Raw genomic sequence first — 16133 nt, forward strand, 5'->3', positions numbered from 1 at the left:
GTAAGTGTTGCAGTGAGACTCTGGAGTAGTTCGATGTCCACAGGAGAGTATTAGAAAGCGTTAAGTAGTTAACTAAACTACGTTAGTTACTAGGCCGAAGGGGTTGCACCAAAAATACTTTCTCTATGATATCTGCCCTGGTAGTTTGTACGAGTCTCGCGCTCTGATCTTACCTGCCCCAGGTTGCGGTATCCATACCTGGACGCCACCCTGTCCGCCTCTTCTGGTCCCCCGAGAACACGCACTGCCCAATGGTTGGAATAGACGGTGCGGGATGGCGTGCACAGGTTACTGCGAACCAGCATAAATAGTAACAAGATCACACAGGGGGCGGCCATCCCTGTCACCAACAGCGAGGGTCCTCTCACAAGACACAAGGCGGAGGATGAAGCGACTCTTGCATGCCTCTCTTCGGGGCACTAACTTCCAGTGAGCGCTGCAGGGGCAGGGCTAGAGCTGCTGGACTAGGCTCTAAAGTCTTCCGTAGCACGCAAACGACGAATAAAGTCCGCTCGCGCCGCAGGAACGCTCCCGAGCAGGCAGTGAGGCAAGCACCAAGAGCCGACAGACTCGCAGGAACAGCGAAGCTCGCGCTGAACAAGCTCATTTAGACTGGACCCACAGGCAGCCAATAGGGAGCGTCGACTCCCAAGCTCCGCCCCAGCCACAGGATTGAGAGGCTAAGTGTCCGGACAGAAGGAAAGTCCGCCTAAGGCGAGATGGGAAGCTCCAGGGATGCGCCGCAGCCGAGGGGTCCAGCGGAGACAACGTGAAATATTAGCAGTCACTAGCAGCTCTCAACGACTTGAGCTGCTGCAGCACCAACCTAGGATTGCCCGCAACCAGAGGTGCGTGCGCGCTCAAACCATTTTTGAAGAGGTTGGCATCGTTGTGCCTGCAGACCATGGTTATAATACTAAAGAATAAGGCTGCGCTGCTCCAAATAAGGATGACCTATTAGGTAACAGCTACTTCTCAATACGTGGAAAACAAAAATAATCAACACAAACTCCAGTATTTTGTAAATGGCACCATACTTGTTTCTCCGATTGCCCAACTAAATTATCCATGTTTCATTTTGAAATCATAATTGTGTTGATTTAAGTCTACAATCCCGCATAGAATTCTCTTTTCAGTCCTTATTAACTGGGCGTCTAAGTCAATTTTGCTAAATTTTGGAACATAGCTTTTTTTCCACCCAGAGGCGGAGCTGGGGAGGGGCGAGGAAGGGGGATGTTTGGGGTGTTACACCTCCCCCTAATAAATGTATTGTCTGTTAAAGAGTGGGTGCAGGTGCTTTCAGTCAGGTATGATGAGGTGTCCATCTAATTTCACAAGGAATTTTTACATACACAGAAACAAAAACACACACACACTCTCTGTTTTGAAAGACTTCAAAAATGTTGGTTATTTGAGCAAATTATTGTGTTTTCTCTTCATTAGTACCCCTACTTATCCTCATTTGTCTCCCTTTGCATGTGCCCTGCTTGTCGTATAATGTATTTTGACATTATGTGGGTCATTACGACCCCGGCGGTCAGTGTAATAGTGGCGGTAGTACCGCCAACAGGCTGGCGGTACATACCATTACTATTATGACATTGGTAGGTTGGCCAAAAACAAACTGCCAAGTTAGCACACCGACCACCACGGCGGAAACGACCGCCGGGCTGGAGACTGCAGTCTCCAGCCCAGCGGCCGTCACTAGGTTGCCTATGGAATTTGACCCCGCCCACCGCCATGGTTTCCGTGGTTTCTGTACTGCTACGAAAACCATGGCGGCAGGCACTATCAGTGCCAAGGAATTCCTTCCCTGGCACTGATAGGGGTCTCCTCCGCCCCCTCCCCCTCCCAGGAGTCCTCACCCCACATATACACACATACACAAACATACATACACACGCATACACACATTCACACATGCATGCATACATTCATACACAATGACAGCAACACTCACAGACATACATCCAGACACACACGCAATCACACAACACAACATGCACGTACACACACACGCATTACACATGCATGCATGCATTCAAACACAGTCACACACACACACGCACACAATATCCCCCACTTCCCTATCCTGTCAGAGAACCCGACTTACCTGCTTGCGGGGGGTCCTCCGGCAGGAGACGGGACACAGCTCTGCTGCCAGCAGCAGCGTCCGCCAGCAAAACACTGCCAGGCCGTAACATGGGACATGATACGGTCAGCAGCGTTCTGCTGGCGTGGCGCTGCTGCTGGCAGCAGTGCCACCTTACCACCGTCCGCCGCCATGACCGTAGCCGGAATTCCGCCAGCCTTCTGGCGAAATTCCAGCTACGGTCATAATTTGGTGGACGGTCGGTAGCCACGGCGACGGTATGTTGGCGGCGGTCGCCGTGGCAGTAGGTGGCATTTGCCGCCAATCTTATAATGAGAGCCTATATGCCAGCACGACTGTCAGAAAATCTGAAGCTCACTCCCCACAATCTTACTGACCAGCTACACCCATTTTCACCAGGGCAATTTTCAGAAATTATTATTCAATATTATAATTGGTTATAGAGAACATAAAGCCACTGTCGCCCTGGAGTGTCTGGATCTGTGTATAAGCAAGATTGCGAAGAAGCGGAAGTGCTTCTCAGAAACTTAAACTAAGAAAGATAATTATTTGAGTAGAAGAAGGCAGTTTGAGAAAGGTTGAGTGTTTCAGCAGGGGAAGTAATTGGGGTTTGTAAGGAGAAGGAGGATTTGAAAGAGGGAATTGAATGTGTACATGTGTTTGTGAGCGGAGCATTTCTATGAGAAATTGGGCTGTTGGTTGACTGGTATATGAGCCTTGGTCAAGCAACAGCTACAATTCTATTGCACGGTGAACCACAAAAAGTCACTAAATTAACTTGTACTTAACCATGGGTTAGGATGGCACAAAAACCTGTCAGACTTAGCTTAGAAACAGTGTGCAAAGTATTTATGCAGCAGATAAACAATAATAAAGTGAAAACATAACACAAGAAAAATCCCAAATCAATTTAAAAAACAGAGATAATTTTAATAATTTATTTGACAACAAAACAACTAAATCCATTTAGTAGAAACAGTTATGATTTTTTAAAGTTTAAGGTTTAAAATAGCGTCTAAAAGATAAACACAGCAACCATGGACATCTGGTCACCCTTAGCACCACAACCAAGGATCAGGAGTGTATGAATCCCTCTTGGGGGCTCAGGAGTGTATGAATACCTCTTGGGGGTTCAGGTTGGGTCCAGGTGCTGATTTAAGATGGTAGGAGCCTCTTATGTCCCTGTGGCTCTAAACAGGAGGCCAGCAAAGAAGGAATCACTTCTGGTAGTCCTGGGTGCAGATGCAGAAGCAGGGCTCAACAGCAGGAATGGCCTCTAAGGGTTCAAGGTAGGATCCAGGTAGCAGAGCAGCACTCCCAGATACAGCAAAAGTCTAACATAGTTCACAGCAGGTCACAGCAGCAGGCAGTCCTCTGAGAGACCTTCTGCAATTCTAGTAGTGAACTGAAGTGTGGGTCTGAGAGCCCTATTTTTATGCCCTGGTGCCCTGCTCCTAGAAGGTGGGAGTAGCTTCTGGAAAGGCCCTTTGAAATTCTGGGAGTTGCCTGGTCCAAGCTGGCTGCAGTGATAATACAGGGTAGTTAGGCTTCTTAGTGAGGATATAGGGCACAACCTATTCAGATACAAGGGGGGCTGTGCTCAGCTCCACCCTCACCATCAAGCCAGCTAATGGCTTGTTGAGGCACACTCAGTCCCACTATTGTGTGACTGTCTGGGAGGAATTCACTAAGTCTAAATGTCAGCTATACCCAGTCATGTGACCCAAGACAGGTTGCAGGCACAAAGGGCTTAGGGCAGGAAAATGCCAGCTTTCTAAAAGTGGCCTTTTCAAAATTGTAATGAAAAATCAAAATTTACCATTAAAGAGTGTTTATCATTCCAATTCCATAGGTACCAAACATGATAAATCTACTGCCTCTCATTTGGGAATTACAGATGGTTAAACATATTAAGGAATCTCCAGTGTTATCCTACGGGAGGGGTAGGCCTCATAGTAGTGAAAAACAAATTTGGGAGTTTTTTTTACTGCCAGTACATGTAAAACATAAAAGCACATGCCTAACCTTTCAGTTACACTGCACCCTGCCCTATGAGTTACCTAGGTCCTACCTTAGGGGTAAACTATATGTATTAAAGGGGGAGTTTAAGGTTTGGAAAGGGGGTTTAAATGCCAAGTCCACAAGGCAGTGTGACACTGCATTCAGGCTTCAATGGCAGGCCTGGGGCATATTTAGGAGTGCTGCTTAAGTGGGTGGCACAATAAGTGCACCAAGCCCACTTGTAGCATTAAATTTACAGGGCGTGGGTATATGTTATACAACTCTACAAGGGACTTACAAGTAAGTAAAATATGCCAATTGGGGATATACCAAGCAAACCATGTTCTAGGGAGAGAGCACACACACTTTTTAACAGGGTTACTAGAACCCTTGAGGCCCCCGTGCGATATGAGCCGATGGAGAAGTGACCCAGGGGCAATATAGAGAGCATCGCGCTGTTACGCCCAAAGGTTGGGATAAAACAGGAAGAGGGAGGACGTTGCATCAGAAAGGAAGGGGCGGAGAAAAGGACGCGGACGAGTGGAGGGAAAAAATACAAACACCGGACTCAGGAACACAAGAACGTCGATCATAAGGAGACGGCGGAGAGGAAGAAGACGGCAGGAGAAGACAGAGAAGAGACCCGAAGAGCCGTGCACCGACAGAAGCAAAGGAGGATGGCAGCAGCAAAAACCCGACAACATGCCACGTCCCCGGAGGGACGTGGCTGGAGAAGGTACATGCCTGTATATGGGTCTCGAGCACCTTTTGGCTGCATGAGGCGGGAAGGGGAAAGAGGAGAACGGAAAGGGGGAGGCAGGGAGGAAATACAGTATAAATTTTAGTGAAAAGTAAGGAGAGTATCTCTAACCAAGCATGTTGAAAAGCTAACTCTTGAACTGTTTGGTAGCATTATAAGCACTTACTGAAATTCACTGGGAAGAACCACCAATAGACATAAAAATGCCTATCACAGAGAGTGCACGCTTATTTCACTCCCCCTCACGTGCCCTAACCCTAATGTGTATAAAAAAGAAATAAAAACCCAGACTTACCTCCTGTTTTTTTTGTTTCCTCCTCACGCTCCGGAGTGATGTCCAGGGACCCCGAGCCTTATCTAAAGGGAAACATATTAGAGACCATTAAGAGAGAGGAATAAAAGAGAAAAGAGACAGTGTATTACTGAAGAAAGAATAAAATAACTAAGAAAGAAAAACCGAAAAGGAAAAGACTGGAAGATCGGAGGTACAAAGAAGACTTTTGGACACACTTGACCGAGTAACAGAAGGAGGGTAACCTATAAATAATAATAAAGAAAACGTACCATAATAGACACCTAACCTAGCACTCTTTATCTTGTGAGACCTTGGGAAGGGACTAGAGAGGAGGTTTTTCGTAGACTAAGCCCACTACACACTGATTAGCAGTGGGAAAGAGCACAGAGTCCTAAGGTCAATGGAAATTAATTCAGCCAAAAGTAGAAGGAGGAAGGCAAAACGTTTGGGGATGACCCTGCAGAAAGGACTATTCCAACAATTTGCATTCAGAGGTGAGTGTGTGAGAATTTGCAAGTGAAAATGGGAAGGTAAGAGGAGAGTGTGGGACAGTAAAGTTGGCCTTTAAGAAGAGGGTGTGAAATATTAGATTAGAGGAGACGTAAAAGGAAGAAGTGAGAAGAGAGCATATGAGATACAAAAGTGAGATGACTGTAAGGAAGATTAGTGTGCATGCTGAGTTTGAGGAAAGTGAGAAGGACAAAGAAATGAGTGTGCAAATACAAAGTGTGAGAGGACTGTATGTGAGACAGAGGAAGGTAATTGAAGGTTTGAAAAGAGCAAGTGTGAGGCTAATGTATTTAAGAAAAAGAATTGTAATAAGAGAGAATAACGTGAGCTACATGAAAGCAGGGTCACATTCTGGTGAAGAGAATATTAGGTGGGTGCCTGGTCTGCCATCAGCAAGGGGTGTCATAGTTCCAGAACTAGCAGAAAATGCATTGCCATTGCAAGAATGAGTGTTGCAGGAAAATGTACCTTGAACTAGGGACAGCAAAAATCCTTGTGCTGGCCCTAGGAGGTACAGACGGAGAGAGAAGTGGCAGAGACAGCAGTAAGGAAGAGAGAAGTATGTGATAGATTGAGGGGGTGAGAGAGTGGGAAAAATTAGATGAGTGCAACATAGATGTATGTGTAATAGATTACATTTGGATAGAAAAGGGTGAGAGTGAGGCAGGTGTGAATGAAGAGAGTGAGGAGGCTAAGGCTAAGAGAAAAGACTGAGAAAACAAACTAAAGTAAAACAAGAAAAACTGAAGAGAGAGAACAATGTAAACCAAAAGGTGCACATGAGAGTGAGAGATAGGGAAAAATAATAAGAAAGAAGGAGCAGTAGGGAAGGAAAGAATGGACAGAGGTAGAGGCTGGATAGAGAGACAGAGAGAGATAAATAACTAAATAGGTGAGTGAATTGCTCATAGAGATAGAGGGTCAATGGTGGAGGGGAACAAAGGAGCAGCAGAAAGGCATTTTACTGTTCCCTTTTACACCATGTGTAGGGAAGGTCTTTGTATTGGTGTAACAAGGGCCCAGTCTTTGAGATTTTAGGATTATTGACAAATATACATGTGAATAGCAACAGTTGGATCAAAAGGAAGTGACAGCACTAAGACTGCAGGATATGACATCAAGAGCTGCATCAGTGACAAAAGGTCTCTGACTGAAAGCAGCAGGACCTTCAGGGCACTGACCTGGAAGGTCACCTGGGTGAGAATGGTATTAGAACTCACATATTCACTTGTGCATCCACCTATACATTCGTCTCAGTGAGTTAAGCAGCCACTCCAGAGAGTCTGTAGCCTACATGTCACTCATGCCTTCAATGTGCATATTCCAGGAGCAATGAAAGCCTGTACTAGTCTGTCCTACTGAATATGTACTGCAGGGAATGGATTTTACTTGCACTTGCTGCCTTCTGTGAGAGCAGAAACATTACTTTGCTACTGTCATACTGTACCTGTCCTATGAGGAAGCTAAAATACACTTTTGCTGCCTGATTTGTAGGCGTCCTGTGATGGTGAAAGCTAGTGCTACTGCTACTCTACTTTTTTTTAAAACATCCTTTTATTAACTTTTTAAAATTACATTTACAAAATTATAAGCATCATGCCTGTGCCTTAGAGACAGATACCCCAATGGGGTCTCTAGTTGGCAGTCGGTTTGAACCCTGTCCAAATAGGGACCCTCACTCTAGTCAGGATAAGGGAGATACATGCTAAGATAACCCCTGCTCAACCCCTTGGTAGCTTGGCATGAGCAGTCAGTCTTCTCTCAGAAGCAATGCACAAAGCATTTGCACATAACATACAGTAACAAGTGAAAACACTACAAAAGGACACCACACCAGTTTTAGAAAAATAGCCAATATTTGTCTGTGTAAAACCAGACCAAAACGATAAAAATCCAACATACAGTGTTAAAGATATGAATCTTGCAAGATTTACTCAAAAAATACAGTTCCTTGAAGTAGATAGTGTCGCATGGGCTCTCACTATCCTAAATGAGACTACTGGATTTCTAGGTAACAGGGTCGTTCCTGGTGTGGGGGACTGAGTCTGACCCACTTAGAAGGACCTTCAATCCGGTTTTGCTCCAGCTAACTAGCAGTGCCTCATCTCTCCCAAGGGGGAGGGATGATTGGGCAGCCGAGCGCATGACATCTTTAGTACTTCTCAGGGAAGTCGTGGTCACTCAGGTCCCAACCAGCTCTCTCATTTACAGTATGATCTCATATATAAATGACATAGGCAGTTTAAGTTTTAAATATTGTTTTTAATTAAACAACTGCATTTTAGATAATAAGGCGTGGGCCGCAATAACCAGAACCATACAACACAGTAGGATTGAAATAGTCACGATGAGAGTGAAACATAAAAACAACACCATCATGGTGTTAATAGATTCTATTCTCTCTCAGTAAGTTATATTTCGAGCACAGCATGTTAAGCTACTAACTTGCCTTTCAGATTCCCTGGGAAGACATCAACCCTCATACCTGAGCAAAGGCCTGTGATCTTGTTCAGCATCTGCAACAAGGTAGTCAGCGTTTAGTTGTGGTTCCCTGGTTGGAATCTCCCTCTCGCGTGTATTAGGACAAGGAAGTGTTTTTATAACTAACATGTCAGTGTGATCACAAAATGTCCCTACGCAAGAATGTATTCAAAGACTAAACTCCTACCATGTCTATCGGCAATGTACCAGACTGTATCCTTGGCTGGAGCCCAGAGTGAGCAAAAATGTGTTATTGAGAACTCCAGCGCTGAAGTAGGCTAAACAGTGTGATATAAAAAATAAAACAAGACCGTAGAACTGGCTATTTGAAAAATAACAGTACGAAGCTGAAATAAAATGCATTTGGAGCAAAGTGCACCGAGGCTCAATGCTGCAGGCAAAGGAATAAAATACATCCAGGGCAAAGTGCACAAAGGCCTAACGCCTGAAGCAAATGCGCAAAGGATACATAAACCCGACCACACTACACCCTCCCCTTGTCGGTAGTAAGCGGTTCTAAACAAAACGAAAAACAATAAAAATATGCCCCAGATATTAAAATACACACAATATATTTCGACAAGTCCAGAGGACAGCAAAGCACATATTTAAATTTTTTAAGCATGTGACGGAAAAAGCCCAATCAAAATAAAGTCAACTTAGAGGAAAACCCAATTTCAAATGGAAGTCACGGAAAGCAGATGTCAACACCGGAAAATCCACGCCAAATACTATCATGGAGCAGGTGTGTTCCAAAGCCCCAGAACCATCCAAGTTGGCATCCTGTGTAGGGCCTACGAACGAGACAATACCATCTTCCTCCAGGAAGGGAATCTCGTAAACAGCCTCACGAAGCAAACGCAACCGTAGTGTACACGTCTGGGAATGAGCCCTAATCGGGAACATCAACAGATTAGCATCAACCACTGTGGGGCGCTGCAGTGAGAGACATAGAGCCATCGCATGTTCAAACGAACACCAGAGGCACCGAAACACGGGTTGCACACAATCCAGAACTGGTCGGAATGACAGAGACAGAGACAAATATCCCAGGAGTGTTGCTCCAAAATGCTGCATCATGCGCTCACGACACAGCTGCGCTGATGGGAGCGCCCATATTGGATCTTGTCGCGGCGGGACAGCCATTGCGGAAGAACAACAGCAACGGCAAAACACCAGCCAATAAGGCCAAAGTTATCGGAAATCCTCCAAAAATGCTTCAGAAAATAGAATGAATAGCCGAAGGTATCAAACCGAATATGGAAGAGAAGGCACGAGTAAACCCAACACCAACGGTTTGGAAAAAATGTGCAATTCCAGCAGTGCTGGACGCATTAAATATACGTCCCACGAGTTCACCAAAGTGGCTCGGAAAGTTAGTATTTAAAAGGGACTGTATTTCTGCCGATGACCTCTCCACCTGAAGTGCGTAGGTCTCGTGTGCAGATGTAAGGGCCACATGCTTTTGAAACAATAGAGCTTTTAGTCGACTCAACTTGTCGAAATTCACCTTGGAAGTAGCAATGTGAGGCCAGATGTCTGCTACCTCCCTAAATTGAGTGGGGGGAAACAACACATTTCCGCAGCACGTAACGGCCTTGGTGACAACGACCGCGTAAACTATTCCGGCACGCATGCCACAACAGGCTTCACTGTTAAGAAGGACATAGCTGCTGTTTGAAAGCACCTGTGTTTTTAATCACGGAGACTGGAACTCTCTTTAGATAGCAAGCTAAATTCGCAACCGAGGCATTACACGCCCCATGCAAAGACAGCTGCTTACAAACCATTGAATGGCTCACAGAAGTTTCACATTCGCTACCGCTAAGAAAAACGTCCCTCATACCATTAAGACATCTGTATAAAAAGGGAAGCTCCCACACCTCATGTATGTAACTGTCTCCCAATTTCTCATATCTGCCCACCGGAATATGCTTCAAACAAGAAGTGAATTGCAGAGTGGAAATAGGCAAACTTATAACCCTGTGTATCAACCATTCAGCTGACGGAATCTCAGCCACAGTAAAAGACAACTTCTCCAACTTTTCAATATTCAACATAACATATGTCGCCTCCTTTTTAGCCATCAGCTGCTGCTGACGCGTCAAATTAAAAGAAAAAAAATCTCCCTGGCTCTGATGTGCTGCCACGGAACACGACCCACCTTCAATGTCTGTAGAGTCCAACCCAACTGCATAATGGACCGCGTTTGACTCTGCCCATGATATAAAGAATACATATCTGATCTAATAATGTCTATAGAAGAGGAAACAATGTTGTCAATCGTATATACACGGTCGGACAAGATATGCATTCCATTATCTACAACAGACTATGCTTGTTTCAAATTCTCCTGATCTATCTGCCTCAACCGGGCCGCTGCCTCCTGTTGTGAAAGTTTCCATATCTCATTATATACTTCATACAAAAACCTTTTCTTCCGGGGCACTCTTGGACCTGACAAAAATTCTTGTAAGTCAGTATAATTAGACAGTAACGTGAGATGTGTCTTAACTGCATCCAGCGTGGATGACCTTAACCATTGTTGACAAAGTTTCCCCACGCTATATGTAGTAATGATATCAGCATGTTCTGGTGATATGAAGCGAGGGTCCGCCCTACTAGTCCTGAAACCCCCCGTAGAGGTGACAAAACGTTGATGACACCCATTAGTGTCTATGGGCCACAATAACCACCCGCCTGGACTTGTCAATGAAGTGTTAAGCGTACCATTCTGGACCCAGTCTGTAAGCTCACTAAATGTGGCATTAATATAATGTTGCCAATCTTTCAATTTGGAAGGGACAGGTATGCCAGGCATATTTAATTCTTTAATCGTTGCTAAGCCTAAACAGCTAGTCTGTTGTACAGTGTAAAATCATCTGGACAGGAATAAATAATATGACTTAGCACTCTGTTGATGATGCCCAGAAAAATATGCAAATTTGTCAGAATACGTTTTAGAACTCCCCTGTGGAGGAGTCGGGCAATGTTCCCATTGCATATACTCAAATATTGATTTAGGGCTACTGGCTTTATGAATAAAGTGGTGTCCATAATAATTATAGCAAAACATGTCACCATAATTATCTCTAAACTGGTAAGCATCTTCATTTTCATAGACAGTATAATACTGCAATTCTGTCAACATAGAATCAACTGTCTTCACATCCCAATCGTCAGATACAATGCCTGGTATAATGATATCATTCATAGATAATTTGAGAACATACGGTATTTGAATTATTTCAGTGGGACCATATGTATCAAACATTACTCTATCCCACACAATCCCATCCGGAATTGGTACAGTAGAAATGTTCACAAAGGACAAGTCTCTTCGAACCATATGTGATGAAAAATGCGGTTTCAACACCTTCTCCCCCTGCTCAATCTCAGATCGTTCAGGAAGAAAATGACCATGTATCACCAGAAAAAAGGTGACAACAAACCCCAGCCACAGGAAAAAAGCCATCACAGTCATAAAAAGCCACATATAGTTCCAAGGAAAAAAAAAATACGTATGTTTGAGCCAATACAACAGCTTACGTGGACCCAGGGCTGGTGTTGAAGAGGACGAAGAGTCCGACACGGCATCATCATTGTTATTAAAGCAGCCTGAGGCAGTTCTCGCAAAAGGTGCAACCGTAAACAAAGGGGCAGAATGTGTCTCCCAGCGTGGTACACTGTAGATAACAGCTTCAGCACCATCAGTAGTTACAGCAACTTGATCAAAAGATTCCAAATCATACGCCGTGAGTGGAACAATCGCAAGATCAGCTTCCACCCTCCCCAAGCTCGGAGAGGAGACAGCATCGGTGCAAATCACCTGCAGTGGAACATCATCCCCAGTAGTGAGAGGGATTCGGGAACTATTGGGCGTTCCTCTTGGTCTGCTGTGCAGAATCGGCCACATGTTGTAACTTGACATTGTCGATGGATACAAAGCGATTTCCTTTGGCCCCTTGCAACGGCGGCAAAATCACAGTTCTTGTGCCGTGGACCCCTAGTACAGGGACTGGCGCTCGTTACGAAGGGCCAAATTCTTTTTTTACTGCAACCTTTTCACACACAAGATCCCCAACTCTGGGAATCCAACCAGTGGGCGTCACTGGTTCATCTGGCCGCCTCCACACCAGGACCATCTAGATCAGGAACATGCATTTGTGTTCCAAACAGGCACTCATATGAAGTACGACCCCCAGGGACCTTCTAGGCAACTTATTCAGTGCTCTCTGTACTCCATACAGGTGGGTTAGCCAGCTACGACCCGTACCTATAACCCTGGCCGTTAAGGATTGCTTTAAATCGCGATTTAAACAGTCCACGACAGAATTTCCCTCGGGATGAAATGGAGACGAGAACTGGAGTTGGACCCACAATGAAGCCAAGGTATCCCTGAATGCCTTAGAGGCAAAAGCAGGGCCCTGGTCCGAATGAAAAGCCGCAACTGCATATGTATCGACAAAGATGCGCAAATCTTTAATAACAGTTCGAGCGTCAGCCGAGCGCTGTGGCCAGACCCACACAAATCTGGACCACGAATCTACAGCTACCAATATATATTTGTATGCACTATCTGGTGTCAGCGGACCACAATGATCCAAGTACACACACTGTAATGGTTTATTTGATATTAGAAGTGGCGTCTGCTGCGGGCGTCTAGCTGTGGAAACTTTAATTTGTTGACAAATGTCACAACAAAGGACATACTGCTTCGTCTCTTTATAGAGACCAGGCCACCAGTAACGGGCCTGTAAGAGCGAAATTGTGGCAGCCACGTCAGCATGTGCAGATGCCGCCCCCTCATGAGCTGCAGTGATCAATTGAGGTCGCACAATTTTATTGGGCATGTCACGTACACCAACGCCTGGGATCTTAACCTCAGTGTTCAGCATACCACCCATGGAATAATGATATTTAGAAGGGAATCCTTTAGGATATGGTGTGCCATCAGCCGTAGCCCTTATGGCAGCCAAAATCTCTGTGTCTGGTTTGGAACTCGAATGAGTTACTGCGGCTACAATGGCAAGTGCCACTGCCGATTTCGCGGCTTCATCAGCCAAAGTATTCCCAGCAACGTGTATTCCAACGCGCTGGTGTCCAAGTGTATGCACAACATGGGCTTTAGGAAGCGTTTCCTTCAGATCCGCAACCTTCCCCCACAGTAACCTGTGTTTGATGGTGTTGCCCTTGGAATCTCTGAACCCATTTAACCTCCAGTAATGCAAATATTCATTGAAAGACTGAACACAGTAATAGGAATCACAAACAAGCAGTGTAAACTGTGCCGGATCCGCATGTTCCAAGGCTAATAACAGAGCTTTCAGCTCAGCCAACTGTGCCGTACAGTCTCCCAAGGTCTGTGTATAAGTATATCGGGGGCAGAACTTCTCCCCCTCCATATAGCCGCTCACCACCGCACATGCAGCAGAATACTGTTGTTTAGTTCCCACTGCAGGTTGTGCAGAGCCATCAGTGTACATGACCACTTGATATTGATCAATAGGCAACGTGCCAGCGGGAACTGAGTACTCCATTTAATATTGAAGAAATTCTTGAGTCTGCAGTTTCGGGTCAAAAATGTAATCTACATCAGTGGCTGTCAAAGACGTAGCCCAATGTATCCATCACGGGTGTAGTGTTTTCGCATTAGGAACACTCGCCTTTGTAACAGCCTCTAATGCTGGAATCGGGGAAACGACAATGATGCGTTGGCCCTGGGCAAGAGGTCTTTCTTTAATCACAGCCATCTGTACAGCAGTGATAATTTTCTCTGTTTGTGCAAAACTTTGTTCTGCAGCAGAATACAAGTAGGACTTGTATCCTATCGGGACTGTCTCACCCTCATTAAAGGTGACATACGTAAACCCAACGGCCCCAGATATTACTCTGATGACCAGAAGTGTCTTATTGTCCTGTGTGTGTAAATGATTTGTAGCTAAGAGATCAGTTTGCAAGTCTCGAAGAATATGTGTATGCTCAATCGTCCAAAATCTACTTGAAAAATGTAGGCGAATCAACACGTATAATGGCTTTATACGTGTAGCATAATCAGGAATGTAAGTTCTGCCAAAATTTAGAAATCCCAACAACAACTGGAGTTTCTTAATCGTATTAGGAGGTTGCAACTGGGCAAATTTTTCCAAAAAGTGTGGTGCTAGGCTCTTGCCCTCATTCGACAGCTCATATCCCAGGAAAATGATGCTGAGGAAGGCAATTTTCGACTTCTTGAAGTTAAATTTGTAGCCAATTTCGGCAAATCCTACAACAATGCGGGCTTAGATGTTGTAGTAACTCGTCATCCGTCAGATATATATCATCGACGTATGACAAAGCTTCAGGGTCCAACTCGTGCAAAGTTTCAGTGACACGAGCCGAAAACAGTCCTGGGCTATTCTTAAACCCCTGAGGCAAACGACAAACTTTTTTCTGAGAGCCAAACTCACTAAAGCTAGTAAAATCCCTACTTTCAGGCACTATATTCTGGCTGAAAAAACCATTCGAGATATCTAAAGTGGTTTTGTATTTCTTACGCACAATGTTATTCATAAGTGCCGCGCTATGTGAATTTTGTATAGCATATGTGCGTGCATGTCTGTTTAAATGTCTGTAATCCACCACTATCCTATAAGAATGGTCTGGTTTAGCTACAGGGAACAAGGGATTATTCATCGGCGAGACACAGGGTTCAATTACTCCCTGGTACTCCAATTGTGCAAGTATGTTCCTTACCGATGTCCTTGCTTCAAATTTGATAGGATATTGCGGTTGTGGCTGAGGTTCGCCCTTAATTGGAATTACGTGATAAGGTGAATCCCTATCCCACCCCACATGATTTCTCTATAAGGCGGGTGCTTGTGCCAGAGCCCACTTGATGCTATAGGACTCCCGGAACAAGTGGTGAGAACGAAGGTGTAATCACCTCCTCCCCAACTGGACAGTCGCGCACAAAGTCTGGGGGCCAATCCTGTTTGGCTAGCAGAATGTCATACAGTTTGACTACACGATCCCAAGAGATGGCGTTTATAGTGCGCTCAATGTCCCCTTCTAATTGTAAAGTTACTGTATAAACTCTATCGGGATCAGAGACACGCATATCTGCTGTTTCGACTTGTATGAAGTCATCAGTTGCTTTCACCTCCAGATGCTCTAGAAGATTCCGGCGAACTATTGTGACCTCTGCCGCGCTGTCTAACAGTGCTATTGCCCATGTCTTGTTCTTCAAGAGAACTCTCTTCTTGTGCGGCATGTCTAACTGAGACCGCCGCCGCTTTTTTCTTTTTAAACTGCTGTTTTTGTTGGACCGGTTTTTCTTCCTTCTTGACAGAAACTTCCGATGAGCGTTGTGATTCCTGTCTCGGTTTCACGTACTCAGTTCTCCGCTCTGACTGCCCACCTCTCTCATTTCTCTTTTCCGATGAGTCCTGAAAGGATCGAGATTGGCGTGTATCAGTATATTGATATCTATCAGGCGTCTTCAAATTATCCCTATTTCTGAGATTATACCTAGACTCGGTGTACCGTGTGCTGTAGTATAGAGCGCGGCAAACACCGTGCCCCATGTATTACAATGGTCCACTGTAGGAACCATACCAAACGGCAAACACATCGTCAATATTCTATGTTTGTCCTGAGGTCCCGTATGGGGAAATACTGCTTCCAGCGTATTGATTTTTTGCGCCAGCCAAAATGGAGTCTCCTCCCGTTTAGCCGGTATTTTGCCCATAACTGAGTGCACAGTGGCCGGATTTATACCCGGAACTACTGCATGTGGTTGCGCCTGAGCAGCACGCGCCGGGTTTGTGTTTACTGTCTGCATCACAAATTGAACTAAGCGTCTATATGTAGCCGTTAATTCCGTATATAAGCGACAAACTTCAGCCACAGCCAATTGAGCAACCGCAGGATGTGGTGTATATGAAGCCAAGGGTAGGTCACTCCCCCTGCCGCTGCAGCTCCTCCAAGTTCCC

General features: G+C 45.1%; 1 protein-coding gene across 1 annotated transcript in view; it reads right to left on the bottom strand.

Moving 5' to 3' along the window:
* Positions 1-580, bottom strand: part of PCSK6 (proprotein convertase subtilisin/kexin type 6) — a 1406757-nt gene extending 1406177 nt beyond the window's left edge. The window contains exon 1 of the mRNA XM_069222809.1: positions 174-580. Within this exon, the coding sequence (XP_069078910.1) occupies positions 174-338 (165 nt within the window). The 5' untranslated portion in view covers positions 339-580. The remainder of the gene's footprint in view (positions 1-173) is intronic.
* Positions 581-16133: the final 15553 nt, after the last annotated feature.

The sequence above is a fragment of the Pleurodeles waltl genome, chromosome 3_1 (assembly GCF_031143425.1).
Source record: "Pleurodeles waltl isolate 20211129_DDA chromosome 3_1, aPleWal1.hap1.20221129, whole genome shotgun sequence".
Classification (NCBI taxonomy): domain Eukaryota; kingdom Metazoa; phylum Chordata; class Amphibia; order Caudata; family Salamandridae; genus Pleurodeles; species Pleurodeles waltl.